Source organism: Anas platyrhynchos, chromosome 13, assembly GCF_047663525.1.
Source record: "Anas platyrhynchos isolate ZD024472 breed Pekin duck chromosome 13, IASCAAS_PekinDuck_T2T, whole genome shotgun sequence".
In the NCBI taxonomy this organism is placed as follows: Eukaryota; Metazoa; Chordata; class Aves; order Anseriformes; family Anatidae; genus Anas; species Anas platyrhynchos.
The window spans coordinates 15888547-15914727 of NC_092599.1; the positions used below are offsets into that span (position 1 = coordinate 15888547).

At 58.3% G+C, this 26181-nt stretch overlaps 4 protein-coding genes across 14 annotated transcripts in view; 3 read left to right on the forward strand and 1 right to left on the reverse strand.

The window, feature by feature from the left end:
- Positions 1-10150, forward strand: part of IP6K1 (inositol hexakisphosphate kinase 1) — a 34195-nt gene extending 24045 nt beyond the window's left edge. For 7 of the 8 annotated variants that reach the window (XM_027468012.3, XM_027468010.3, XM_027468013.3 and 4 more), the window contains 5 exons: positions 2113-2458; positions 4736-4946; positions 5411-5595; positions 8161-8336; positions 9187-10150. In XM_027468012.3, the coding sequence (XP_027323813.1) occupies positions 2236-2458; positions 4736-4946; positions 5411-5595; positions 8161-8336; positions 9187-9693 (1302 nt within the window). In that variant the 5' untranslated portion in view covers positions 2113-2235 and the 3' untranslated portion in view covers positions 9694-10150. Of the gene's footprint in view, positions 1-6; positions 1964-2112; positions 2459-4735; positions 4947-5410; positions 5596-8160; positions 8337-9186 lie in introns of all 8 variants that reach the window. The other variant, XM_072044081.1, reaches the window with a different exon arrangement.
- A 164-nt stretch (positions 10151-10314) lies between these two features.
- Positions 10315-12165, forward strand: GMPPB (GDP-mannose pyrophosphorylase B). The gene is made up of 7 exons (XM_027468009.3): positions 10315-10524; positions 10606-10654; positions 10771-11072; positions 11146-11224; positions 11308-11435; positions 11617-11799; positions 11972-12165. Exons 1-7 carry the CDS (start codon positions 10315-10317, stop codon positions 12101-12103), a joined length of 1083 nt encoding a protein of 360 aa, XP_027323810.2. The 3' UTR covers positions 12104-12165.
- Positions 12166-12255: 90 nt separating this feature from the next.
- RNF123 (ring finger protein 123) overlaps positions 12256-26181 on the reverse strand; it is a 46839-nt gene continuing 32913 nt past the window's right edge. For all 4 annotated transcript variants that reach the window (XM_072044069.1, XM_072044068.1, XM_027468002.3 and 1 more), the window contains exons 32-39: positions 25648-25787; positions 25292-25480; positions 24112-24187; positions 23501-23585; positions 13474-13616; positions 13019-13113; positions 12782-12867; positions 12256-12698 (exon numbers count right to left, since the gene is read on the reverse strand). In XM_072044069.1, the coding sequence (XP_071900170.1) occupies positions 12599-12698; positions 12782-12867; positions 13019-13113; positions 13474-13616; positions 23501-23585; positions 24112-24187; positions 25292-25480; positions 25648-25787 (914 nt within the window). In that variant the 3' untranslated portion in view covers positions 12256-12598. The remainder of the gene's footprint in view (positions 12699-12781; positions 12868-13018; positions 13114-13473; positions 13617-23500; positions 23586-24111; positions 24188-25291; positions 25481-25647; positions 25788-26181) is intronic.
- AMIGO3 (adhesion molecule with Ig like domain 3) lies at positions 14505-17421 on the forward strand. The gene has a single exon (XM_027468008.3). It carries the CDS (start codon positions 15024-15026, stop codon positions 16515-16517), a length of 1494 nt encoding a protein of 497 aa, XP_027323809.1. The 5' UTR covers positions 14505-15023; the 3' UTR covers positions 16518-17421.

The window sequence follows — 26181 nt, forward strand, 5'->3', positions numbered from 1 at the left end:
CTGCAGCCTCCTGTCCGTGAGAGCGACCTGCCGGGCCCTGGGTGGGCGCGTGTGCCTGCCTGGGTGTTTGTGACCTCCCCCGGAGGTTAAGGAGCGTGCTTGGATAATCTCCCTCTGCTCAGCTGCGGATGTCGGTGCTTCCTGCTGTCACTGCTGAAGCAGACCCCGAGACACTTTGCTCTCAGGTTTCAGCGTAAGCTGGGAACGGTCCCAGGACTGGAGGTGACGTGTGTGTCTCCTGGGTACGGTAACTGCCGTTACTGCCCAGCAGTCTCTTATCTGCCTGGTCCTGTGACGTTTAAACTACGGGAAGGTGTAAAGTAAAGCTTGTCCCGTGCTTGGAGCAACTGAACATTCAGCTTCAATCACTGGCAAAATGAAAGAAACCAAATCCAAGCGATGCTGGATAAGCATGGGGAGATCTGAGCCTGGAAAGCGTTCAGCTGTGGAGTGCTGATGTGCTGCAGGTGCTGGCACCTTGCTTCTTCTTGGATATTAACTGTCATCAAACAGCTAGAAACAACACCACCACACACAGGCAAGCCTCTGCTGCTAGAATTGTCCTGTTGGTAAAGCAAATAAGAGGGAGGGGAGAAATCTGCAGCATGTTTTTGTCCTCGTGGTATGACTCAGGCTCTGTGTGAGGTTAGACACGGAGCCACATTTCTGCAGTGTGATGTTTTCTCCTCCCCAGCCCAGCGAGCCGAATGTTCCCCTCGTTCCCTTCACGCCGGGTGTAGCTGTGTGGTCATCTAACCGCAAAAGGAAATGTTTTCCATGGGAGCAGCGGGGTGATTCAACTCAGCTGAACGTCTGCTCGCGTTATCCCAAAATCCAGTGCGAGGGAACGCTGACAAGGAGAGAGCAGCGTTGTGGTGACCTTTTGGGTCAGATTCGGTTAAACATGCTAGGAAGGGGCACCCTTAGCGTCAGGATCTCTTGAGCTGCACCTTTCCCACTGCTGAATGGGAGAGGAGGGAACTTCCTGACCCTGGCACCTCGTCTGGCTGGGTTGTGTGGCTGCAGGGACATCCCGTGGCTGGTTGAGGAACAGCCTGAGCCATGCTCAGGCCTGCAGGACCCCTCAGCCTTTAGTTACTGCCCCTGGGTGTGACCGTGCTGAGAAACTGGAGATGTGATGAGTTCAGGGACTGAAGTTGCTGTGTCATTCTTGTACCAAAGGCTTCAAATAGATCCCTGCTGTGAGGAAATCCTGTGTTTTCCCCAGCAGCCCCAGGGACAGCTATGAAAGGGCAAAGCATCTGGAGAGAATTTGGATAGTTTTACTTTTCCATTATCCTTTGGCTGTGCCGGGCAGTTGGCAAACATTTAAAGAGCATCTGTCTTCTCCAAAGCACTTCTGTTCTCAGCTGGATTTAACAGCCCCTCTTGCCTACCTCTAGAAAGCCCAGACCTACTGTGTGAGGAGGTGGAAGCATGGGGAAACAGTTGCTGTCCTGAAGGGCTCAGAGCAATAAAGGAAAGGAGAGAATCGGAGGGGAAGGCATTTAGAGCACAGCGAGTGCACGATGGCAGGGTGAGTGTGGCATGCTTGTTCTGGGAACCTGTCGTGTCACAGCTTGGAGAGAAGTGAATACGAGAAAGAGGAAACGGTGTTGTGGTAGGAAGTGAACACAAGTTTAGTCATTTAGCTCCTCAGAATGCAGAGACACAAGGAGTGGGATTGAGATTCTTGGGATGTTCTGCCTGTGGTAGCTCTCATCCTTACTGGCAGGCAGCTGTGGGCTTGGCTTTCCTTGTGCTTTAGCTTACAGCTCGCGCTTCGTTACCTTGCTGCCTTAACGATGAGATGAACTGAAGGAAGGAAATAGTATTTTCTAAAGATGCGAGGCTCAGAATATTCAGAGTTCCTCCTTTCCCTGTCTTCTGTCAACCCTGCTGGAGGAGCTGTGTGTGAGATTGCCTCCTGATCTGTGCGTTTACCTACAAGATTAAAGAGATGGTGAGGAGCATGCTGGAGCAAATGGGAAGTAAATAAAGAAGGGAAGAGAGGCAGCTGTGGATATAAATAAATGCTAGAGACTTTCCTAGGAGTTGAGGAGCGAATGCAAGTGCTCTTCCATTTACAGGAATCTCCTTTTGTTTTTTCAGGTCATCGTAAGGAAGTGGCCAGCCAGGATTTCTGCCCTGTGGCTGCCTGACCGCTGCTGAGCCGCATCTCCCAGCCCATGTGGCTCTCCCCATGCTCCAAGCGTGCAACTGGTGCCCAACGCAATGTGTGTTTGTCAAACCATGGAAGTGGGCAAGCATGGCAAGAATGCCACTCGATCCGGAGACCGGGGGGTCCTGCTGGAGCCTTTCATTCACCAGGTGGGCGGCCACAGCAGCATGATGCGCTACGATGACCACACCGTCTGCAAGCCACTCATTACCAGAGAGCAGCGCTTCTACGAGTCCCTGCCCCCCGAAATGAAGGAGTTCACACCTGAGTACAAAGGTGAGGCCTGGTGTCGTTTCAGAATGCAATTCCTCTCACTTTGCTGGAGCTGCCGGTGTGTTGCTGTCTCTTTGTCTCGTTTTATTTGTTACTTTTATCTTTTGCAGGTGAGCAGTTTGATAAGAGCTTTTTGGAAAGGAGGAAGTCTTTTTTAATTTTTTTTATTTTGGCATGCTAGGCTTCGTGTGCTCCTCCTTCTAGACAAACTAAAGAGTTACGGTTGCAGTCTGGTGCTTCAGGTTATGAATGTGTATCTGAAGTAATTTTACTAGCAAGTAATTGTCAGTTATTGCCTTGACCTTCAGCAAAAGAAGTTGGGTCATACACCGAGCACTCGTGCATTCCAGTCTTATAATTTACTACTTCCTCATCCCAGCTCTTTTATGGGCCCATATCAGAAACCCTTGCTGCTTCAGCAGCTTCCTTTCCCAGAGCTGAGGTGAAGCCTTGTCCCCAGCTGCTCTGAAGGAATGGAATTTTCCAGTGTCTTTGTGGCTGTAGGAGGTGGGCAGCTCACCTGTACCTTCCAGGAGCTTGACAGGCTTTTGGCCATGTGCTTGTATTTAGGACAGTAACACGGGCTGGTGGCCTTCTGGGGGACTTAGTGTTTGTGATGCCTCTGCCTCTTTGTCTCTGCATGCTGTCGGGAGGCCCGTGCTCCCCAGACAGTTGGGGCCACCATCTGCTCCAGGTTTTGCTGTTTGATCTGGCTGCAGCCTGAAGGTCTGAGAGCAGTGTCAACTTACCTGCCTGTCTGTGCGCAGACTGGGGACAAAAGCTATCCTCTCCGGCAGACCCTCAAGCCGCTCTGGGTCCATATGGTGCTGTGCTGACCCAGCTGAACTCTCAGCTGAAGCTCGTGGAGTTAGTGGAAGCGATGTGATGCCAGGCTTTCCTTGGGAGATCCATTTAAAACTGCTGAAGCTGATAGCCCAGAGAGAGGCCTGGCGTCCTGAAGTGCGATACTTCCTGGTTGCCTAAGGGCAGAGGACAGGCAGCAGGGTGTGGGATTTCATCGGAGGCTCCTGTGCGGCTTCCTGCTGGTCCCCAAAGTGACGGTGTCAGGATGATGTTTCTTGTCTGATCACTCCTATTCCTGTATAATTGCCCGTTCACAGGGGCAGCTTGAGGAGCACGTGCAGGCAGCCAGAGCACTTGGATGGGCATTTACGTAGTGACACGCTGGAGTCCTGAACTGCTCTGAGCTTGTGCTGAGCCTTCTTACACTTGTTTCATCACTTTCGTGGTGAATCTTTGTGTTCAGCACATGTAGTATCTGATATTCCTGGCAGCTGTTTGACGCCGGTGTCAAGAGAATGAAAGATTTTGTCATCGCAAGACAGGAGATGTGTTGATCACCTCATTTTCAGGGCTAAGATGATGTCAACGCTAACTGAAAGTGCCAGGTGTTCTGCTTCATGGCTGGTCAGCTAGATACATTCAGAATTGGTGCCATGAAAGATCTGTATCTTTTCTTGGAGTGTGGTGTTTTCCAGGAGTCCACAGAAAGCAAAATTGGACAGGGCACACATGGGTGGGCTTGCCCTCACCTGGCTGAGGTAGTGTACTTCCAGGACCTCCTGTTTTTATCACTAGGAAGCCCTGGGACCTCACAGGGCTTTTTTTTTTTTTTTTTTTTAATCTGCGAGACTTTAGCTGACTTCAGATACAAGCAGCAGGTGCTACCTGAGCCTCAGAGCTGAGATGCAGCAGAGCTCCTCTAGCTGAGAGACGCTCTTGTCAACAGCAGGAACACTTCTGCAGGGCATATACCTAACCCAAATTAACTAAATGTCTATTCACATTTTTTGCTTTGGCGCCCCTCAGCATCTTGGTGTGCTATGCTGGGTGTTCTCCACTTTGTCGACATCCCTTATTTTACTGGCTGCTGCAGGACTGACCAGAGGAAACGATCACACCCCCTCAGCCTTCCAGCTGCATTTTTGTTAGCACAGCTCAGCAGGGTGTGAGCACTCAGGGCTAGGAGCCTCACATGCTCCTAGCACAGTTTTGGGTGGATAGCACAGCTGTTACTGCAGTTCTGGACTGTTTGCTCCAGTAGTGATGCAGGACACTGTCTGGGAAGTTTTCTTCCCTGTGCTGTGTTTAAAAGTATTTGGATTCTTCCCTTTGTCCTCTTAAACCTTGTTTCACTGCTCTGGATTTCTCTTGCTGCTCTGTGAGCTGTGTTTTCCTCTGTGCCGTTGAACACATGGATGCTAGTGGTTGTGTATTCCTCCCCTGAAAAACGGTGCTGACGTCGTTTCTTTCTGGCAGGTGTGGTGTCTGTCTGTTTTGAGGGAGACAGCGATGGCTACATCAACCTGGTAGCGTATCCTTACGTGGAGAACGAGGCTTTGGAGCAGGATGACATGCCAGAGAGGGACCAGCCACGACGCAAGCACTCGCGTCGAAGTCTTCACAGATCAAGCAGCGGCACTGAGCACAAGGAGGAAAAGCCTGGCCTGGCCAGTGACAGCACCGAAAGGTAAAAGCTTTGAGGGTCTAGTCACAACGTGACAGCTGGAAAATGTCTTAACCCTTTCAGCCTTAGTCACCCTTTTGTTTAGGGTGTTTTACACTGCCACACAGTTGCTAGGTTGTCTTGCACTTACTATCCCAGCATCCTGTGGCACTGCAAACAGACAGTTCTCATCCAAGTGAAGCGCTTCTCACACAGGAAGAAACCTTGGAAGGTTAATTGGATGTGGAACCAAAACCTGAGAAGCAAATTCAAACACTCTGAAGTCCATCAGGTTATTCACCCAAGGTTAATGAGGATGGGTCCATGTCCTGGGATGTTAGTGAGGATTTGCTGCGTAAGATTAGTGTGAAGTGTGCAGAAGGAGAAGGAACAGGAGATGCTACTGTGCGAGGGAATTGCATGACTGTTGTAAGTATCTGGAGAATACATGGATTCTAACGGGCTGCCTTGTTCTGTCTTTATACCAGCAACATCCAGGAGACAAAGAGCCCCAGGGTGGACATGCACATCCACTCAGATGTTCCATTTCAGATGTTGGATGGGAACAGTGGTCTGAGCTCTGAAAAGATCAGCTATAACCCCTGGAGCCTGCGCTGTCACAAGCAGCAGCTGAGCCGCATGCGGTCAGAGTCCAAGGACCGAAAACTCTACAGTATCCTTTGGGAAGCGAAGTGAGCGCGTCAGGTTGCTGCTGCTGTGCTGGCCGATGTGTTTGTGCTTGAGGCAGCCAGGCCTCGCTGGTGTCAGCATGCCACTGCTGCTCAGAAGCCATGTTTCTGGCTAGTTCCCATGTTTTCTTTCCTTTCTGGACCACCTTTGAGTCAGTTTGTGTGTTCTTAACTAGACAGTTTTTCATGTTGGGCAAGGTCTGACAGCAGACGCAGGTCTGGGCTGTGCAGCAGTTCCTTGGGAAGGAGCTGTGATTGTCCTTGTCACCTTTCTTGAGTCTCTTCCAGTTCTACTGTATCCCTCTGGAGAGGGTGACCTGAACTGCATATGGTACAGAAGATGCTGGTGAACCAGAGGTTTCCAGTGGCACCTAATGCTGTTGTCTGCATCTCCTCATGATTTGTAACACACGTTCTTGTAACTGTTGCTTTGTTGACCCAACATCTCATTCCTGACTGGTAACAGTCATCTCAAAACCCAGTGCTTCATACCTCAAGCTAAAAATCTTTTCCCCCTTATGTTTATCATCTTGCACGTTCACTCCAGAGAATTTTGTCTATCAGTTTAGTGGCCAAGTCAGTCTTGTAAGGTCTTTTGGGGACTTTTCATAACTGCTCCTCATCTTTGCAACCTCGAGTGACTTAGTATATGAGCAAATTTGCCATCCCCTTCACTTTTCTGGATCACTTGTTGACTAGTGTAGATCCCCACACAAAGACCCTGCTGGTGACTTGGGCTGTGAGACCAGTCAGGCATCCTGACTTCTTTCTTTTATTTGCTGACAAGTTAATCACCCTGACAGCACCTCAGTCCTCAGCCTGCTGTTTAGCCTCTTTGAGACATCTGTCAAATGTCTTCTGATACTTGTGCGGATTTCATTTGGTGCAATACCTCATGTCTGTGTTTCTTGAAGTTGCTGAAGAACCCCAGGATATTTTTGAGACGTTACTTTCACAACAGGTGTGCCTGATCTTCCCTGATAAATTGTACTTATCTGCATCTGCCTCTGTTCTTCCATCCAGCATCCCTCTGAGCTGTGAGGTACGCTTCTGTCAGTTTGTAGTTCCCGTATCTCTGCAGGTCAGCACTGCAGTAGTCTCCCTTTAGTCTTCTGGTGCTAAGGCAGCTTTAAATGAGGTAGCGCATCCTGTTTAATAAGGGAGATAGCTCTGCCTTGTGATGTTTAGGGCTTCTGGGTGAGACTGCCCATTTCTGGTGAGTTGTTACTCTTCAGTTTTTCTTGGACGTGCGATCTCTTCTCTTTGCATTTCAGTTTGAGACAATTCTTTGAAATTCCCATTTTGGCTTGGGAATTCCCAAAGTTCTTCCCCGTTAAGCACAATAAAATATTAACATTAATTTTTCTTTCTGGGGTCTCTCCTTTTTGCTTCCACCCTGCCCCCCAGCTCCTTTTATGCTTTGACTATAAACCCTTCGGGCAGTCTGAGTCACTGCTTCACGTGGCAGAAGGAGGTTAATTTCTGTGCCTTTGCAAATTGCTCCTTGTACTTCTTTCCTAACTTGCCAACTTGTGTTTTTGTTTCACCTGCTGGAGCTTGATTTTTGTTTTCCTTGCTTAGAAACAGCCTCGCTTTTAATAGCTTTATTCTTCCACATTTTAACTGCGTAGGCTTCCTTTTCCTATTCTCAAATGTGCTTTGAGCCTGCAGCTTGTATTTTTAAATAGAGGCCACATCGCTTTCAGAGCAGTAATTCTTTTTAGCTGTCCTATCTTTTTTTAACACACTTCCTTATTTTTATGAAGTTCCTCTTTCAAATCAGATGTGGCTGTTGATGGATTTTTCTAAATGTTAAACTTCCTTGTAAGTTTAATCTGGCTGTGCTCTGGTTGCCATTTTAGCATAATGTGCTGAACCATGACCTACTCTTTCGGGCAACCTTCGGCGTTGTTTTTCCCCTTTGGGACTCCGTTAGCTCTGGTGGTTGCCTCAGGCTTGTTCTCGGTGTTGTGCCCTACTGGAAGGCTTGCCCATTGTGTGTGGTGGTGACTGAAGGTTCCCATTGCTGCTGTTTCCTGCCTTTGTAGCCTCTCCAGTTTTTCCTCATGTATTGGTTAGCGCTGCTGTTCTGGTCAGGTTGATAACAGCAGCACTGTGGATCTTACTTGAACCTCGAGTTCTTGGTCTGTGGGGACTGTGTTCTTTTTCCGTGTGGTTAAATTGCGGATCTGTGTAGACTGAGCTCTCCCTTAACATACCACCAGTTCTTCCTAGCATACTGGGTCTTTTCTGACGTAGGCATTCTGCTCCTTGGCTCCTCCTGCTGAGCGCAGCGTGCCTGTACGTGATCCCCTGCTTGGTGCTGGGCAGGCCACTTCCCAGGCTGACTTCTCCTACAGGGTGCCAAAGCCTGTGTGCCACTACTTGGGTTTTGTCCTTTTTCTTCACCTTCCCAAACAGTTTGTTCTCTCTCTTCTTTGGTTCCTATTTGTTTGCCACCCAACCCTATCTCACGCCGCGTCCCTCTTCCTGGCTGCCCTGGGGAGCAGCGTCTCTGCCAGTTGAGCTCTCCTTGACGCCTCTCCCAGAGTTCCTCTTGCTGGAGAACGTGGTGCATCACTTCAAGTTTCCCTGTGTGCTTGATCTGAAGATGGGGACCAGACAGCACGGAGACGATGCCTCTGAGGAGAAGGCTGCTCGGCAGATGAAGAAGTGTGAGCAGAGCACTTCTGCCACCTTGGGCGTGCGAGTGTGTGGCATGCAGGTAGGAATCCCCAAGTCTGCAGCAGGTGCTGCACATCCTTTCCCCAGCTCCGTTAGAGCTGCTGACTAGTTAGTGTTTTCTGCTGAGCACTGAGTTAGCCCTCCTCGTCAGGTAGGTACACCAGAGTTTGTGGTATGAGCTTTTTGTTTTCACTTCTAGTCCTAGGACAAAGGATTCTTGCAAGGTGGCCTGCTTTATCCAGAGGTGTTCATGGAAAACATGGGGGTTTTCTAAAGTAACTGTTCTTCTGGCTTAGTGTTAAGCTAGAACTGCAGTGCCTGGGGGAGATGTGTTGTTTCTGCCCTGGCATCATCTGATGTTTACTTCTGTACTGTACTGGGACTTTAAATCATCTCTTGGTGCTACACCTTGAGCACAAGGATTTACCACTGGTGCTGTTGCACAACAGCGTTGATCTTTTTCGCCACCAGCAGAAGTATCTTGTAATCCAGATCTCTGCCCACAGACTCTGAAGCAATGAGGGCCCTGCATTAATCACATGCCACGTCCTAATGGCAAGGCATGCATGGCTCCCGCTGCCAGAGGATGTGTCTGAGCTGCTTTTTAAACAACTCAGCTTTTTGAGCCTTGGGGTCTGTTGTGGTGTGCTGCTTTGGGGACGCTCACCTGTGGGTGTCATGGGGCCAGTGCCAGCCTGGTGCTTGGACACCCTGGCCGTGCACACGTGAGCTGCTTTGGGATTCAGGGAGCTCGCAGAGCTGTTTGCCCGCTCCTGGGTGTGGTGGTGAGGTGAGCTCCCTCTGCCCTGTCCCTACAGGACAGCTTTGGGCTCTGTGCGTTGCCTCAGCCTGGCGTTCCCACTTGATGTGTATTTCCTTTGATGTTCTAGGTCTATCAGCTGAACACAGGGCATTACTTATGCAGGAATAAATACTATGGACGCGGTCTTTCCATCGAGGGCTTCCGCAATGCCATCTACCACTATCTCCACAACGGCGTAGAGCTGCGCAAGGACCTCTTTGAGCCTGTCCTCGCCAAACTTCGAAGCTTGAAAGCAGTTTTGGAGAGACAGGCCTCCTACCGCTTCTACTCCAGCTCCCTTCTCATCATTTACGATGGGAAGGACAACAGGTCAGGGACGTTTGTGGATATCCGGCCCGAGGCGCGCCTGAAGCGAACGGACAGCTCCCTCCCCGAGAGCCTTCAGGACGGCGGCAGCACAGAGCCCGACTCGCCCCGGCCCAAGGTGGATGTGCGTATGATTGACTTTGCGCATAGCACCTTCAAAGGCTTCCGTGATGACCCCACTGTGCATGATGGGCCTGACATGGGGTACGTGTTCGGGCTGGAAAGCCTCATCAACATCATGGAACAGATGCGTGAAGAGAACCAGTAGTCCCAGGCCACAGCCTCTTGTCCTGGTGACTGGAGCCGACAGGACCACCTCCTAGCACAGGAAAAGCAGACACCTCCATTTTAAAAACAATTATATTGCTCCATTGTTTTTTAAATGTACTTGGCTAGAAAAGCTGAGGGGAGGCAGGGTGGAAGAGAGCGCCTGGTGCTGCCCAGCTGGTTCTGACCACGTTGGCTCTGCCTGCTGCAGGAGCGTCCAGAGATGCCTACGGGGGGGCGGGGGGCCTGGTTCTTCGCTCCTTGTCTGTGTGTACTGGAGGGGGGCCTGGCCTTGGGGCAGAGAAAGTGGGGGGGGTGGGAGCTGGGGCTGGAGGAGCCTCCTGTCCTGGAAGCCCATGGGATAGTTTTGAAATTCCCTTGGTTCCGTGCAGCCTCGTTCCGTGTGGGCACTGTGGATAATGGATCACCCGAGCGCGGAAATAAAGCGACCAACTGCGGCCCCGGGCACGGCGTGCTGGGGGGGGGGGCACTGCCGGGGGGCGGGCGGGGCTTCCTCCGGGGGGGGGGGAGCTTGGCGGAGACCCCGCCCCCGGGGGGCCGGGCGGTGACGCGGGGCGCGCTGCTGACGTGTCCGTGTGGCGGCGCGGGCGGGGGCGCGGGGATGCGGGCGCTGATCCTGGTGGGGGGCTTCGGGACGCGGCTGCGGCCGCTGACGCTGAGCCGGCCCAAGCCGCTGGTGGAGTTCTGCAACAAGGCGCTGCTGCTGCACCAGCTCGAGGCGCTGCGCCAGGCGGGGGTCAGCCATGTGGTGCTGGCCGTCAGCTACATGTCCGAGGCGCTGGAGGCCGCCATGCGCGAGCAGGAGCAGCGGGTAAGGGCGGCGGGGGGCCCCCCCCGGCACCCCGGGCACCCCCTGCGCGGGGCGGCCCCGCCCTGACCGCTGTGCCCGCAGCTCGGCCTCCGCATCTCGCTGTCGCACGAGAAGGAGCCGCTGGGCACAGGTAGCGCCGGGAGGGGATCGGGGGGGGGGGGGACCGGGAGGGGGCTGCGGGCTGGGGGGGGGGGGGGGCGCGGGCTGGGCTCGCCCGGTGCCGCGCCGCTGCTGACGGGCGGGCAGCGGGGCCGCTGGCGCTGGCCCGGGAGCTGCTGGCCGAGGGCGGGGAGCCCTTCTTTGTGCTCAACAGCGACGTGATCTGCGAGTTCCCCTTCGCCGCCCTGGCCCGCTTCCACCGGCAGCACGGCGGGGAGGGCTCGCTGGTGGTGACCCGCGTGGAGGAGCCGGCCAAGTACGGCGTGGTGGTGAGCGAGGCCGACACCGGCCGCATCTGCCGCTTCGTGGAGAAGCCGCGGGTCTTCGTGTCCAACAAGATCAACGCCGGGCTCTACATCTTCAGCCCCGGCATCCTGCGGCGCATCCAGGTAGGGGCCGGGCTGGGGGCCGGGGGCTGAAGGCTGGGAGCCCCCCGCTGAGCCCCGCGCCCCGTCCCCGCAGCTGCGCCCCACGTCCATCGAGAAGGAGATCTTCCCGGCCATGGCGCAGGAGGGGCAGCTCTACGCCATGGAGCTGCAGGGTAAGGCCCTGCCCGGGCACGGGGGTGCCGCCCGCACCGCTGCCCCCTCGCCGGGGGCTGTCACCACGGCTCTGTCCCCGCAGGCTTCTGGATGGACATCGGGCAGCCGAAAGACTTTCTCACGGGCATGTGCATGTACCTGCAGGCGCTGCGGGCTCAGCACCCCGAGAAGCTGCACTCGGGGCCTGGTGTTGTAGGGAATGTGCTGGTGGTAAGTGCCAGCCCCCAGCACGCCAGCCCCAGGCATGCTTCGCAGGCTCGCTCCGGCTCACCGTGCTGTGCTCACCGTGCCCCTCAAGCTGTGCCCTCCCGTCCCCACGCCAGCGAAGCGTTGCAGGCCGTGCAGAGCTGCAGCTGCCTCGCAGCCCCAGTGCAGCCTTTCTTCCTTCCAGGACCCCAGCGCCAAGATCGGGGCAAATTGTGTCATCGGCCCCAACGTGACGATCGGGGCCGGCGTGGTGGTGGAGGACGGGGTGCGCATCAAGCGCTGCACGGTGCTGGAGGGGGCCCGCATCCGCTCCCACTCCTGGCTGGAGTCCTGCATTGTGGGCTGGAGCTGCTCCGTGGGGCAGTGGGTGAGGACATGGGTGCTGCAGGGCTGGGGGGGGTCAGGGGTCTCGCCCTCCTGCCTCCTCCTGCCACCCCAGGCTGTGGCCAAAGGGCAGCCTGGATGTGCCTGCGGGCAGGAGCAGGAGCGTGGCACCGTGCCCTGAGCCGGGGCGGGTGTGACGGGGCTCTCTGGGGCAGGTGCGCATGGAGAACGTGACAGTGCTGGGCGAGGACGTCATTGTCAACGACGAGCTCTACCTCAATGGGGCCAACGTGCTGCCGCACAAGTCCATCACCGAGTCTGTACCAGAGCCACGCATCATCATGTAGCAGCCCCCGGTGCGCCCTCCGCTCCCAGCTCTGCCTGGATTAAATATTTATACTTCTGTCTACCTCTGAGCATCGTCTGCGCACAGCCCAAGCACCCAGGTCGCTTGCCGGAGCCGGCCTGGCTTCCCCTCCCCATGTCTCAGGGCACCACATAAGGAAGAATAATTTAATGCTGCATTTCATCAAGTCAGCCCCCAGCCAGGGGCAAAGTAACAGAGCCCAAACACACAGGGCCCAGGGCCCAGGCACCGCTCTCCGCATGCGGGGCTGCTGTGGCAACGAGGCCTCGGGCTCCCCTCCCTGAGAATGACCTGCAGGGCAGGAGAAGGGCGATGCTGGCCCCAGAGCCTGCCATCCGGCCCCTCCCTGAGCCAGCCTCTCCCTGCAGAACCCGGCCCTGCGCTGGGTCCTGGCCTGTCCCCGGGAGGGGGGCTGCCGAGGGAGAAGCCAGCGTGCAGCGCTCAGCTGGGGGAGCCCGAGGCGCGGGGCTGGGTGCTACGAGCTGGCGGGCTTGGTGAAGTCGTCCACGCCCGTGATGGTGGCCTTGCAGAAGAAGCAGTCCTTGTTGTTCATCAGGTGCTGGTTGATGCAGGCTCTGGGACAGGAGAGAAGTGTGAGCACCCTTTGCCCCTTAGTGGTGCTGGGAGCTGGGGGCACGGGCACGCAGGAGCTACTCACTTGCACGACTTGTGGGAGCAGGGCCTGAAGATGGCTGAGATGGGGTGTGCGTAACAGATGGGGCAGAGATCCTCCTCGCTGGTGGGCTGGGGAGGGGGCGAGCAGGCAGTTGGTGGTGGTGAAAACCATGGCACCTCAGAGCTGCACGGCAGCTGTGCTGTGGCTGCACCCAAGCAGTGTGACAACTGCCTTGTGGGGTCAGGGGCAGGGGCAGGGACTGGGGCAGGGGAGACTCACCAGCGTGGTGGCAGCCGCCTGCTTGGACTCCTCACTCAGGTGGCTCAGCATCTTGTCCACCTTCGCCAGCTCCTCCGTACTGATGTACTCTGTGTCTGTAGGACCAAAAATGGGTGTTGGGGTGGTGCCCCCCCCCCCCAAGCCCAGGCTGCCCTGAGGCTGCTGGGTGATGCAGGGGGAATTGCGGCTGCCCTCAGGAAGCAACCAGGATAGGGGACAGCAGCTGGATAGTTGGGAACACTCCTGCAAAATCAAACCTCCCTGGGCCGAGGCACTGGCTCAGAGAATGCAGCCAAGGGCGCTGCAAGGGGACAAAACCGCCACCGATAGCAGGCACCAACCTGGGCATGACAGCCCTGACCCGAGTGCCACTGCTGGGGGCGCACCGTGCCCAGGTCAGGGCACAGCCCAGGGACCCAGCAGCCCCAGCTCCCCATCCCGGTGCGCACACTCACACGTGTTCAGGGAGAAATGGCGCTTCTCGGCGGCCGGGGCAGCAGCCGCCAGGGCTGAGGGCTCGGCGTGGCCCAGCAGGTACTGGATGGAGCGCAGCTGGAAGCAGGGGTCTGCCAGCATCACTGCTGTCGCACGCTCAGCCCTGCAAAGGGACATCACAGTCAGGCTGTGCCCCCTCCCCACCCCATCAAGTCCCCACCGGCCTGGCCAAGCCCCTGGCTGTGTCCCCAGGCCCAGCGCAGCCAGCTGGGTGCTGCAGGAGCTGCGGCTGGCACTAGGGGCGATTGCAGCAGTGAAGTGGGAGCCCCAGGGTGCCCCAGCCCTCAGGAGTCCCCAGCGCCTGTGCCCATGGGGACAGAGCTGGGGTACAGCGGGGCACACACAGGGCCCTGTGCTCCTCCTAGCACGTTCGAAGGCAGCCGAAGGGCATCCATCTCCTCCTCCTCCTCTGCCAGCACCCTGCTCGGGCAGCCTCCAGGGATCGATAGGGTGCATTAGCACTTGCTGAGGCTGCAACCCTCATGCTCAGGTGCCTGGCGCAGGCCTTGGGAGCTGCAGGGTGATGGAAGCAGCCAGCACTATCCTCGCACAGCAAGGATAAAAGGAGCACAGGCCTTGGTGCCGGGGCATCCCCTGCGCCTTGGGGACAGCTCCAAGGGCAAGTGGGTGCCCAGGATGCGAGGCAGGAGGGAGCGGCCGTGGCTCCCCCAGCCTCAAGCAGCAGTGGGGACAACCAGGACAGGGGAAGGGCATGGAGCAGGATGCACGTCCCCTCCACTAATGGGGGGCGAGCAAGCCCCCGGCTCTGCTTGGGCACCTGCACCTCCCTCAGGACCCATCCCCACGGCCCCGTCCCTGGCTCTGGGCAGCCCCACGAAGGGCAAAGCTGTGTGGAGCCTCGCCAGCTCCGACTGTCGCAGCCCGAGCCTGTGCTGGGGAGCAGGGGGTTAACGGCAGCCGCAGCAGCCAAATTAGCTTTTTGCTGCCCTAATGGAAACCGATTCCCCAGCCTGCCACCAACGCGCCCAGGTGCTGCCCAAGGACATCCCCGAGCGTCCTTCACCGGGCGGCCACCCCTCGGGGGGGACCCCCCGTCCCCGTGTCCTCCGCGGGGACCCCGCCGGGCTCGGCACGACCCCGGGCCGGGCTTCGGGGGGGGGTAAAGAGGAGGTGAAGGGGGGGTCCCCGCCGTCCCCCGGCCCGCCCCCAGCCCGTGCCGGGACCAATGGCAGCGCGGCCGGGCCCGTAAATAGCGAGCGGGGCGCGGCGGGCACGGAGCCGCCGGCCGGGAGCCGCCGGGCGCCGCTCGGGGACGGAGCCACGCGTGGGGAGCGGCCCCCACCGCACCCCCCGGGGGCACCCCCCGGGGCAGCCCGAGCGCAGGTAACGCGGCGGAGGCGCTGCCCGAGCCCCGGGGGCGCCGGGCTGGTGGTGGCGGGGAGGGGACGTTGCCCTTGGACTCCTCTCGCAGCGGGACTCGGGGGGCCGCGGATGCTCGGCGGGGCCCCCCCCGTGCCCACCCGGCGCACGGCGCCCCCCCAGCACCGCGATGGTGGCCGCGGGGCCGCTGTGGCTGCTGCTGCTCCTCCAGCTGTGCGCCCACGGCCGAGCCTCGCCGCCCGCCCGCAGATGCCCCGCCGCCTGCATCTGCACCTCGGACCTGCTGAGCTGCAGCCGGCAGACGCTGCAACGCGTGCCCGGGCCGCTGCCGCCCACCGCCACCACGCTGGACCTGAGCCACAACGCCCTCACCCAGCTCCACGACCGCTGGCTGGCCGCCCTGCCGCACCTGGAGGCCCTGCACATGAGCCACAACCAGATCAGGGAGCTCTCGCCGCGGGCTTTCCACAATGCCTCGTACCTGCGGCACCTGGACATGTCGTCCAACCGCCTGCACGCCGTCGAGACGCACTACTTCGAGGCGCTGGTGAGCTTGGAAGAGCTGCTGCTCTACAACAACCGCATCGCGCGAGTGGCTGAGAACGCCTTCGCCAAGCTAAGCGGCCTGAGGAAAGTTTACCTGAGCTGGAACAACCTGACCACCTTCCCCTTCCGCTCGGTGCAGGGGCTGGGCAACTACAGCCTGCGCACGCTGGACCTGTCCTCCAACAGCCTGAGCAGCATCCCCGTGGAGGAGCTGGCGGCTCTGCCCGAAAACATCGGCAACGGCTTGTACCTGCACAACAACCCCGTGCGGTGCAGCTGCCCGCTCTACCTGATGCTCCAGCGCTGGAAGCAGCGAGGCTTCAGCTCCGTGAAGGATTTCTTCGAGGAGCACACCTGCAAGGTGTCCGACACCGTGCCCCGCTCGCTGATCAAGTTCCTCAAGTACAGCCACATGTTCGAGAACTGCTCGGCCGGCCCCGAGGACGTGCACCCCGTGCCCTTCCCGGTGACGGTGGGCCAGGCCCTCCTGCTCACCTGCAACGCCAGCCTGCCCGACGTGCTCACCACCTACATGTGGATCTCACCTCACCACGAGCCCATCAGGCACCCGGGGAACAGCAACCGCTCCGTGGAGGTGTACCGCAACGGCAGCCTGAAGATCGCAGCGGCCAAGCCCTGGCACTCGGGGGTCTACGTGTGCTTGGCCATCAGCAGCCCCCGCAATTTCAGCAGGATGTGTGAGGTCAACGTGACGGTCCACTACCCCAAGCCAGACGGGGAGACCTTCAGCACCGGCCTCACGACGCTGCTGGGGTGCATAGTGAGCCTGGTGCTGGTGCTCATGTACCTGTACCTCACGCCCTGCCGCTGCCTGCCCTGCTGCAAGAAGCCGGCCCCGCTCAGCCCCCCGCAGGAGTGCAGCGCCCAGTCCTCCATCCTCAGCACCACGCCGCCTGCCACGGACGGGACGAGCCGCAAGGCCAGCGCCAACAAGCACGTGGTCTTCCTCGAGCCCATCCGGGAGGCGCAGAACGGCAAGGTCCGCCTGGCCCTCGGCGAGGATTTCCCCGACCCCAAGAACCCCAAGGTCCTGCAGCTCAAGTCGGACTCGGAGTCCATCAGCTCCGTCTTCTCGGACACCCCCATCGTGTCGTAGCAGGGCAGGGCTAGGAGGAGGCTGGTGCCTCCCCAGGAGCTGTTTTCCTCCATCGCTGCTCAAAGCAGGATTGTCGGGCACCCCGAGTTCCCCGCTTGCCTGCGCCCTGCGAGGGTGACCGGCATCACCCGCGACCGCTTCAGCCGCGAGCCCCTCGTGCCCGCCAGCACCCAGCAGGAGCCCCTCGCGTAAGCCACCGGCAACGGCCTCTTCAGCACAAGGGTAACGCTAACGAACCCAGCGCGCCCGAGAAACCCCCGCTTTGTCCTGGCAGCCAAACTCCCTGGCAGCGACGCGGGGGCTGGATTTCTGCCACGGCCGTGGGAACGCCGGGCCCAGCCCAGAGCCATTGTCCTGGGCACCCTCGGCACTGTCCCTGGGGGCAGCGCCACCGTCCTCTCCCTGCCCGTGCCAGTCCCCATCTGCGTGCCGCGGTCTGGAGCAGGGGCAGTGTGTCCCTGGGGCGAGCCCCCACCGATACAGCCGGGCCCGTGCAGGCACCCATCAGCCGGGGGGGCTGGGATGCGTCCCCCTCCCTAAGGCAGCTGTGCAGGGAGGAGGGGGCTCAGCTCCCGGCGAGGCACGCAGCCGAGCAGACAGCGCAAGCTTTTGCTTCTTAACACTCACGAGAAGCTGTAAATAGTAGAGGCAGGCATGCACGAGGTGACGTGATGCAGCGCCCCGACCCGCAGTGCTCAGAGCTCTCCCCGTGCCACCAAGGACGATGAGGTCTCGCGCGCCACCCGCCCCGCTCCGTTTCTCCTTGAGACGGACAAAAAGCGCTGCTCAAGCACAGCAAACAGCAGTAACCCAATAAGCCCATCGATAAATGTGAGTAATCTCCTCTCTTGGGTCATAATTCTCTAGTTACATTTGAATAAAAATGCCTATTTTTTTAAGCTCACTCCGGGCTGAGTGTCTCCTTGCCCTTGCAGGGGGTCGGTGGGGGCTGCTGTCCCCCTTGCTGGGCTCTGGGGGGTCCCTGTGGTTTGCAGCGGGCTGGCAGCCTGCCACGGCACCGGGCTCGTTCGGTGAGGGGCTCAATGTCCTGGGACAGAGCGGAGGTGCCCCCTGCTCGGTGCCAGTGGGGAGGGAGCAGCAGCAGGTGCCACAAGGGCACACAAGGGACAAGCAGGACTGAAAGGTGCAGGAGAGCAGCTCGGGGGCAGGCTGGCCCTGTCCTGGGCCGAGTCCTGACCCCCTCCACGGGTGCAGGTGCCCACCCGGCCAGGCAGAGCCGTGCTGCTTCCCCCGTGCCTCTGCCCTCGGCACAACCCTCCCAGCCCTGCTGCAGCTCCCAGCTCCCCTCGGCCACTTCCATTTCCACTGAGGCCACCCCCTCCCAGTTTCTCCCACTCCCTCGGGGACTGGGGGACCACAGCTGGACACGGGGGGTGAGCAGCGGGACAGCAGAGCCCCTCCATCTGCCAGCCACCACCACCCCTCGGCAGCCGGGAGGAGAGCACGCAGCTGTCGCCACTCCTCCAACTTTTTCAGCAAAGAAACAAGCAGCCTTTTTTTTTTTTTTCCCAGAAAAAAAAAAAATCCAACTGTGCCCAAAGTGCTCACCAGAAACTGTGGTGTGAAGACAGGGAGGGTTTGGGAGAGCTCTCCTGAGACGGCCGCAGCGTGGCTGGCCCCCCAGCACCGACCCAGCGCGGCCGCATGTGCTACGTGCCCTGCTGCTGCCAGCCCCGCGGCCCCTGCTCTGTGCGAGGGATGGGTGCCACCAGCCCCTGCCCTTGCTCCCCATGCCTGCCCTGTCACCTCCTGTTAGCACAGAGCCACTGACGAGCCTGGGACGCCGAGGCGGTTGTGCTGGGGCTGGCAAGGTGCTTCAGCAGCGCCCTGTCCCTTGGGGACAGAGGCAAGGTGATGGCACAGCCTGGCTGTGTTCCGGGGCTGGGATGCCACCAAGGAGGAGCTGGATTTGGGCCCCCCCACTCTGTTTCTGGGGTGAGGTCTTTATTTGGGAAGCCTGATCTGCTTTTGCTTTGTTTGTGCAAAACCATCCCCTGCCGAGGGTTCAACTTCTGCTGCAGGAAAGCATCACTGCTGGTGCTTTCCCTGCTGTTGCTGCCTCAGCGTCTGGAAAAACCATCCTAGAGAGGTGCTACAACGAGGGGACGCGAGCCCTCACCCTGGCAGGGCTCCTGGGAACCTCCAAAAAGCAGCGCTGAGAAAGAGACACGAGACAGTGCAACCTGCACCAGCGCACAGCTTGTGGGCCTTGTCCCAGGGCTTCCCACTCCTTTGTGCCCCCATCAGCAGCACGGGCACCGGTGCTCCTGCAAACCTGCACCCTCAGCTGAGCTAAGGTCAGGGAAAGCCCCGGGCTCACGGGAGTGTAAGGAAAGCTCCCAAGGGCCTGTCCGAGGCTGCAGCAGCCAAGAGAAGCTGAAAACAGCTCATCGAGGCCGGCTGCAGTTGGTGCTGCCCTGCAGGAAGGCTGAGCCCCACTGTGCCAGGGCAGCACAGCCACAGCTTGTAGCAGCACCGCCCCTGAGGATTTTCCTGGTTCGCATTTTGGTGATGCCTGGAAAGGAGCGAGGATATCTGACCTGTCAGAGCAGTTCATTAAGCAGCTTCAAAGGCAAAGCTCAGCAAGGACAAACGGAGCCACAAGCACGGCCTCCCTGACACGCGGGAGCTGGAAACGTCCTGGCCATTCCCCGAGGAATTCCCCGTGCGAGGTGAAGGAACGGGGCTGCACAAAGCACCCCCAAACCCACCCGGCACCTGCAGCCATGGGAATGAAGGAGCAGGCTCCAGCGCTTCCTCCCCTGGCACTTCCCAGCTCAGCCCCCTCAGGCAGGTCCCTCCTGTCCCCCAGCCACCAGGGCTGGCCACTGGAGCTGGAGCTGGAGCTGGGGCTGGGGCTGGAGCCTTTCCTTGCGATGCTGCTGGTTTTCCAAAGAGATATGGGCAGCACAGCCCGGTGCACGGCAGCACCATGCCTGTGCCCACCAGCCCCGGGGCCTGGAGCCAGGCACTGCTGTGCTCCAGCTCCTGCTCCCCCCGACACCCAGACCTCAGTACCGCTCCTGAGTTTTTAGGGCAAGGCAGCAAGGGCTCCTGTGGTCTGAGGGATGTGGGCAATGTCTCCTCCTGTGCCTCACTTCCACTACAACCCAGGCGTCATCAAAAGTGTTGAAGGAGCATGAGCATTTAGAAAGTGCTCAGTAACCACCGGGCTGCAGAGAAATGCCAGGTGCAGAGGGGAGCAGCCTCCTGGGTACCCCGGTATCTGCGCAGGTGGCCAGGCTGCATTTAGGAACCTGCAGGCTGTGATCTTCCATGTCTTCTTTAATGAGGGCAACCCAAAAGCCATCTAGAAATTGCACAAAGCCTTCTTAGCCTGCCTCCACCATGTGGCCTCGTGCCTGCTCACCTTCTCCCCCACCGAAGCGTGAGTTCTGCCATGGGAACCTCGCTGTCTCCTCCCTCCTGCCTGCCCAGCCCTCTGCACCCCCCGGCCTGGTGCAAAGGAGAAGCAGCAGCCACCCAGCCTGCAGGAGCCCAGTACCACAGCTCAGTGCCACACCTCCTGGCAGCTCCCCCTGGCTCGTGCTCAGCATCCCAGGATCACAGCACGGTCACTACTGGTCCAGGACCCCCGTCCTGCGCTCCACAGGCAGGCACAGCCGTCCTCCTGGTGCCCGCTGTGCTCCTCCCTCTGTCCCCTCCAGCTTTTGGGTGGCAATACCCAGGAGATGCACCTTGAAGGCAGCTTCTTTAGAAGCTGTGCCACAGACAAGTTCGCTGACTCCCTGCCCCTGTCCCAGCCCTGCAAGCCACGAGCCCTGACCCCGCTGAGCGCACCCCCCTCATGCAGCCCACCCTGCGGGCCTCGCCCCCTTCCCACATCACTCGCTCTCCCCAGGATCATTACCCAAGCTCTGGCCAACGCTGCTCCATTAGCTCGCTCCAAAGGAGGCTTAATAGAAAATCTGCTCAATTATTTAGCAGGGGGGATGATACTGGCTGAAGGCAGCCAGGGGCTCTGGCGTGGGCTCAGCGATTCAGCCCAGCTCCTGGCTCAGCCTGCCAGCTCCTCCTTTCCTGCATGGAGACCTGAGCAGCCCTGCAGCAGCCTCGCAGAGCCCCAGGCTGTCTCCAGCCCTGGAGCTGTTGCCTGGTTAGGAGACAGCCGGGCTGTGCCCTTGGGAACACGCTCCTGTCGTGGGAGCCCCTCTGCCAGCAGCCCCTGGCTGGAGCTGGCAGCCTCGCAGGCTGTGCCCTGCACTGTCGTTCCTCTGCCCCCGCTCGTGAGGCTGATTCCAGCCCCTGGCTGAGCCATGCCGTGAAATCCTCAGGCTCTGCTCTTGGCCAAGCCATCTGCTCTCTAAGGATGCTCTGCGAGCAGTGAAAGGTTTCCCTCTCCACCCTCCAGCCCCAGCGAGTGTTCGGGAGCTGCGGCAGCCGAGCCCTGGAGGGCTGATGGAGAGGGGTGCCCACGGATGGGGCGGGTGCCCGAGTTTTGGCTCCCCACGAGCAGCACTGGTGCTGCTGGACCCGACGGGGAATGCGTTTCTCCCCTCCCAAAAGCTCTACCCACAGACTGAGGCATGCGATGTATCAATTGTCTCATCACATCCCAGCCTGGGCAATGTTCCCTACCCTTGTGCTTAATGGCTTTTTTTGTGCCAGGAGCCCGTAATAGGAGGACTTGCTGCCTGGCTGAGCGTCCTGTGCTGGGCAAGGAGCAGCTGAGGCATCAGACTGCATCCTGATAACACGGCTGGATGAGTCTGCATTTGGGGGGGGCCCAGGCTGGCAGCGGGCAGGGCCCCAGCTCTCGTTACTCCTGCCCTTCCCCTGCTCCGCTCCCAGGGGAATCTGTGCTCGCTGTCCCAGGGCAAAGCCTCCAGCCAAGTGCCTGGTCCAGGGTCAGCTTGCTTCCACGGCTGGGTTACAGGCAACCAGAAAAACCACCCCCAAGCCAAGGAAGTCACTTGAGATACTGCTCCTTGTCCTCATCTTCTAGGGCACAGCCTCCCTGCGATGAACTAGTCAGGCTAACAGCTGGTGTCGTGGGCAATTCCCAAAGAGAAGCTCCTCTCAGCAAATTCACATCATATAATTGCTCTGTTAATGATTTCTGGAAACCTGGGAGCTGCCAAATGGGACCTGGAAGAGATTTCTACCTGCTTCTAGTTCTGCCCAGGCAGGGTGCTTCTGCAGGAGGAGAAATGCCCATCCTGTTACTCTGCTCGCTACACCGAGGGGAACAGAAAAAGGAGCATCGTCTCCTTTTGACTTCCATAAAACAGGTCTGGTCTGCAGAGCCCAGTTACCCCTGGGATCCTTTACGTGACTTCCTGCAGCACTGTGACCCATGGCAATCCTCCCGTTTTCCCTTTGCTGTGTCACCCTGCCTGTGGTTAGGCTGCCCGTCCCCTCGGTGCTGGTAGCCATGGGGGTCTCCAAGCTGCTCAGCCTCGGCACTTCTGTGTCTTGACTGACCTGAAAGGCCTCCCTGCAGCGTTTGCCTGCCTTTTATAGATCAGTGGCAGATCAAACCTCAGATTTAGTGCTGGGCTTTGCAAAATCACGCAGAAGCATCTTGTTTTATAGAATTTTTGTCCTCGGCTTCCTCCTGTCTCATCTCGTGTTTCTCCTGCTCAGCCAGGCCCACCACAGGGCCGTGTTACTCTGCCTGCATCACCCCGCTGCCTCTCATTTATTTCTGCTCTCCAGTGCCCACGGAGGTGACTGCAAAACCCTTGGTGATCAGCCAGGGATTTGCCACTGCCCAGCTGCACAGCAGGATACAGCACCTCTGGTTTGTCACCACACAGCCAGCACACAGGGGACAGTGGCACTTGGCAGTGTCCAGCCCCTGTGACACCAGCTTCCCAGCACGATTGGCTTTTCAGGTAAGGGAGACACAACCTGGAAGGTTTTTGTTTGCCCAGGACTCCCTGCAGGCTGGCAAGGATGTGATCTTCATCCCACTGCCGTCTTCTCAGTGCTTTTTAGAGTCTGCTGAACTGAAGACCAGGGCAACAACTTTTATCCCTGTCATCTGTTCTGGGACAGATGCTCAAGGGACAGGAAGTCCAGGGGAAGATTTCTTGTCCTGCCTGGCATACAGGGAACTGCTTTATCACATCTTCTCCTTCCTTCCAGGAAGAAGTAACCAGTTGTGGCATCAGATTTGTGCCATTCGCCTTTTCCACGCAGCAGGATTCTGGGGGAGAGCAAAATACACCCACACCCCCAGCCCAGCAAGGCCACTGATCGGTGACCTTGTGCTAAGCACTTGGCACTGTCATCCTTGGGGCTGTGTGACTGGTGCAGCAGCCACGGGAGGCAGGGTATAATTAGATGTATTTGTGTACATCTTTGAGTCCTTGAGAGAAGAAGCTGAAAGCCTGGCTGCAGGGCTGAGCCGCTCAGCCAGATGGGGCTCTGCTCTCTGCAAAGCCAGGGACTATCATGTTCTCCCAGCGTGGAAACGAGCAGGGTGTGCAGTATGGACAGAGCTCCTTCTCCTCCAGCATCCTACAGAGCACGGTGGCAGGGCGACGCTGGGAGAGAGCAAAGACAGGGCTGCAGAGTATATCAGCACGAGCTTTTTTTCAGGGCTCAGTGCAAGCACACATCAGCCAGCAGTCTGAGCTGAGCCATGGCTTCCCTGAGAATGTTTTCAGTTGAGGATGCTGGAAGCTGTCCTGCTCCCAATTACACGACAAGGCCATTGGTGTGCTGAACACAGAGATGTCCTTTGATAAGGAAAAGTTTGCCTAAAAAGGGGTTGCAGACAGTGACCCCACCCTGCTGGAAGAACAATGAAACCACCTCACTTACGGAGCAGGGGTTTAAAACACACCGGCTTCTGCCTGCTCCAAGCACATCTGCCTCTCCTCACCACGCAAATACATTGCTCCTCTCATGTCACCTGTGACACAGACTGCTGCAGTTACCCAAAGCAGTGCCATGCGCAGTGATGCTGTGCTTCAGCGAGCAAATCCACTCACCCCTGAGCATCAGTGTCCACAAGCAGCCGGACCAGTATTCCCGTCACAGCCACGAGAATTGGGTAATGGTCCACACTCTCCAACCCTGTGGAAGCAAAAGAGAAAGATGGACCCACTGTCACCGCACAAGGGACAGGACAGGGCTGCACCACTGCCCTGGGACTTGTGGCAGCACAGTCCAGGACGCAGGGGCTGTGGCTTTGGCTCTCCAGCAGCCTGCAGGGTGACCTGGGCTCCCCCCGTGATAGGAGGTTTTCCCACTAATGTGAGCTACAGGCTTGGCCCTCAAAATGGAGCATCCCCGCCTCTTCCAAGCCTCGGGATGGGAAGGAAATCTGTCCTCTACTTAGCAGGAAGGGAAATCCAGCTGGTGTATGGGAAATGTAGGATGCCTACATAGCACCTGGAGCCAGGTCCTGCTAAGAGGCAAAACTCAGTCACCTCCAGGAGAAAGAGGACGGGTGACATGGGTGAGAACAGCTTGCTCTAGCATTTCAGTGCACCCTTTACTCGATGCAAAGCACAGCAACCAAGCCACCCACTTCCCGGGGGCACTTCTCCAGCACGTTTTCACCAGAGGGAAGGGACGGAGAGCTAATGCATGGACCCACCTGGCAAACGGAGGTTGACCACTCTGTCAAACAAGTTCCTTTCAGCTGTCACACGATTCAGAACCTGGTTCAAGAGCTGCGTAGGGAAAAGCAGAGAGCATTTGTTTTTCTGGATGGGTCTTTCTGTGAGCAGCACTCAAAGAGCGTGCTTTGGAGCAGCATGGCTGGGAGCCAATGGGTGCTGCAGGGGCACCTACTCTGCTGCTGGACGGCACGTTAGAGACAGGGTTAATAAAAACTTTTAGAATTAAGACATGCCTCTTTTTACAGCTCCTAAATCTCAAACCTGAGCTGACCAGCTCTGTAACATGCTTCTTTCAGAGCCCCAACAGCGGGAGCATCAGCTAACACTGGCTGTCATGAGCTGACACAGCCTGGAGACACCACGCAGCTGCAGGTGCACATTGTGGGCCCACAGGGAAGGCTGAGCAAGAGGCTGGACAGGGCTCCCCTCACCGTCCACATGAGCTTGCAGCACAGTCCTAGCCCGGCCCTGGCACAGAGGGAGGCAGCACCACATCACAGTGGTTCTACTGCACCCACACCTCACAGGGAAGAGTCAGCCTGAGGTCAAGACACCCGAATCTCAGCACCTCACACCTAAAGCTGAATCCCACCTACAGATGCCAAGCTAATTCTGTGGACACAGCTCTTGGGAAGCAGAAGGTACTGCCACAGCCCATGAAGAACAAAGTGGCAGCTGCTGCTGGGCAAAGCAGTGTCAGAGGAGTGGAGATGGCAGCAGGATGGACCTACCAGCCCCGGAGCACGGAAGAGCACAGAAAGCAATGTACTGCTCTGCTTGACAGAGCATCACCACAGGCTGAGATTTCTGCACTGAAGGAATCAGCTGCAAAGGCACTTAATTAGCCACCATTAGCTCTCACTCAGCCCCCAGTGGGATGAGCAGGGACTGCTCCAGGCTTGACACAACTGCTGCAAGCTGTGCATGGCCTCTGTGTGCGGCACCCCGCTTCCTGACCCTGCATGCACAACGAGCTGAAAGCTGCACCCTTTCTGTGGGCACGCTCCGTGGTGGGACACAGCCTCCTGGGGACACTGGGACAAGAGTGGGATGCTGCAGAACTCTGCTCTGCCTTGGCTCTCCCCCGTATTGCCCAGCTGTGTGCTAAGGGCCACTCCAGAGGATGTTTCTTTGCACTTGGCAGAAGGACGGTACCTGGGCAAGCCTCCGAAGCAGCAGCTCTGACGATGGGCGATTCCAGTCCAGAAAGATCTCGGGGGCCAGCGTGACGGTCATTTCCAGCACCCTGAGCAAGCTCACCGACAGGTCGAAGCAGGTGGCACACACCTTCAGCTGGCGGCTGTCCACAAAGTTTCTCTCCAAGCGCTCCGCTGCCTGCTGGATCTACCGAGCAAGAGAGAGAGAGCTCACCGAGGTGCCTCTTCCCAAAAGAAGGGCCAGGACCCCCCCTCCAGCTTGGCTCCCGTGTGTGCCAGGGAACTCCTGAGAGCAGAGCCCTGAACCCTGCTCGGTGCAGGGCACGGGCACGCCGCAGGTGCCGACACGCTCACCTCCTGAATCATGCCGATGAACTCGGAGAAAGCCCAGTTGAGCTGGTTGAGGACACTGTTGAGGAAGCTGGGGGCCAAGTCCCGGTCGCTGCGCAGCAGGTCTGCCATGTGCCTCTGCAGCAGGGTGGAGGGGCACGGCTCTGCAAGCACACACAGCTTCAGCAGCCTGCACCCAGAGCGGCCACGGGCCTGGGGCAAGAGCAGGCAGGAGCTTGCTCCTGGGCTCGTTAAATATCAGCCTGTGTCTTGCTGTAAGACAGCAAACGGGGATGGCAGGGCGCTGGGAGGCTGGGCACAAGGGCTGTGCTGAGCAGCGAGCTCTCCTGCTGGGCCTCCGAGCGCTTTTTTGCAATGCCAGCCTGGATTAAGCAGGGGCCAGCCCCGCGTGCCTGCTGCTGCCCACGCGCACAGCGCGATGCCCCACAGCCTCGTGCCTGGCTCTGGAGGGTCGCCTTGACTTTAATCACTCCTGATAATAGTGTGTAAACAGCTGCCCAGAGCCGACACCTGGCAAACCCCACTCCTCAGAGGCTT

Coding starts and splice junctions, on each gene's coding strand:
- GMPPB (XM_027468009.3), top strand. CDS start 10,315: ATGCGGGCGCTGATCCTGGTGGGGGGCTTCGGGACGCGGCTGCGGCCG. Junction 11,073..11,145: donor GCATCCTGCGGCGCATCCAG/GTAGGGGCCGGG, acceptor CCGTCCCCGCAG/CTGCGCCCCACGTCCATCGA. Junction 11,436..11,616: donor TTGTAGGGAATGTGCTGGTG/GTAAGTGCCAGC, acceptor TCTTCCTTCCAG/GACCCCAGCGCCAAGATCGG.
- AMIGO3 (XM_027468008.3), top strand. CDS start 15,024: ATGGTGGCCGCGGGGCCGCTGTGGCTGCTGCTGCTCCTCCAGCTGTGC.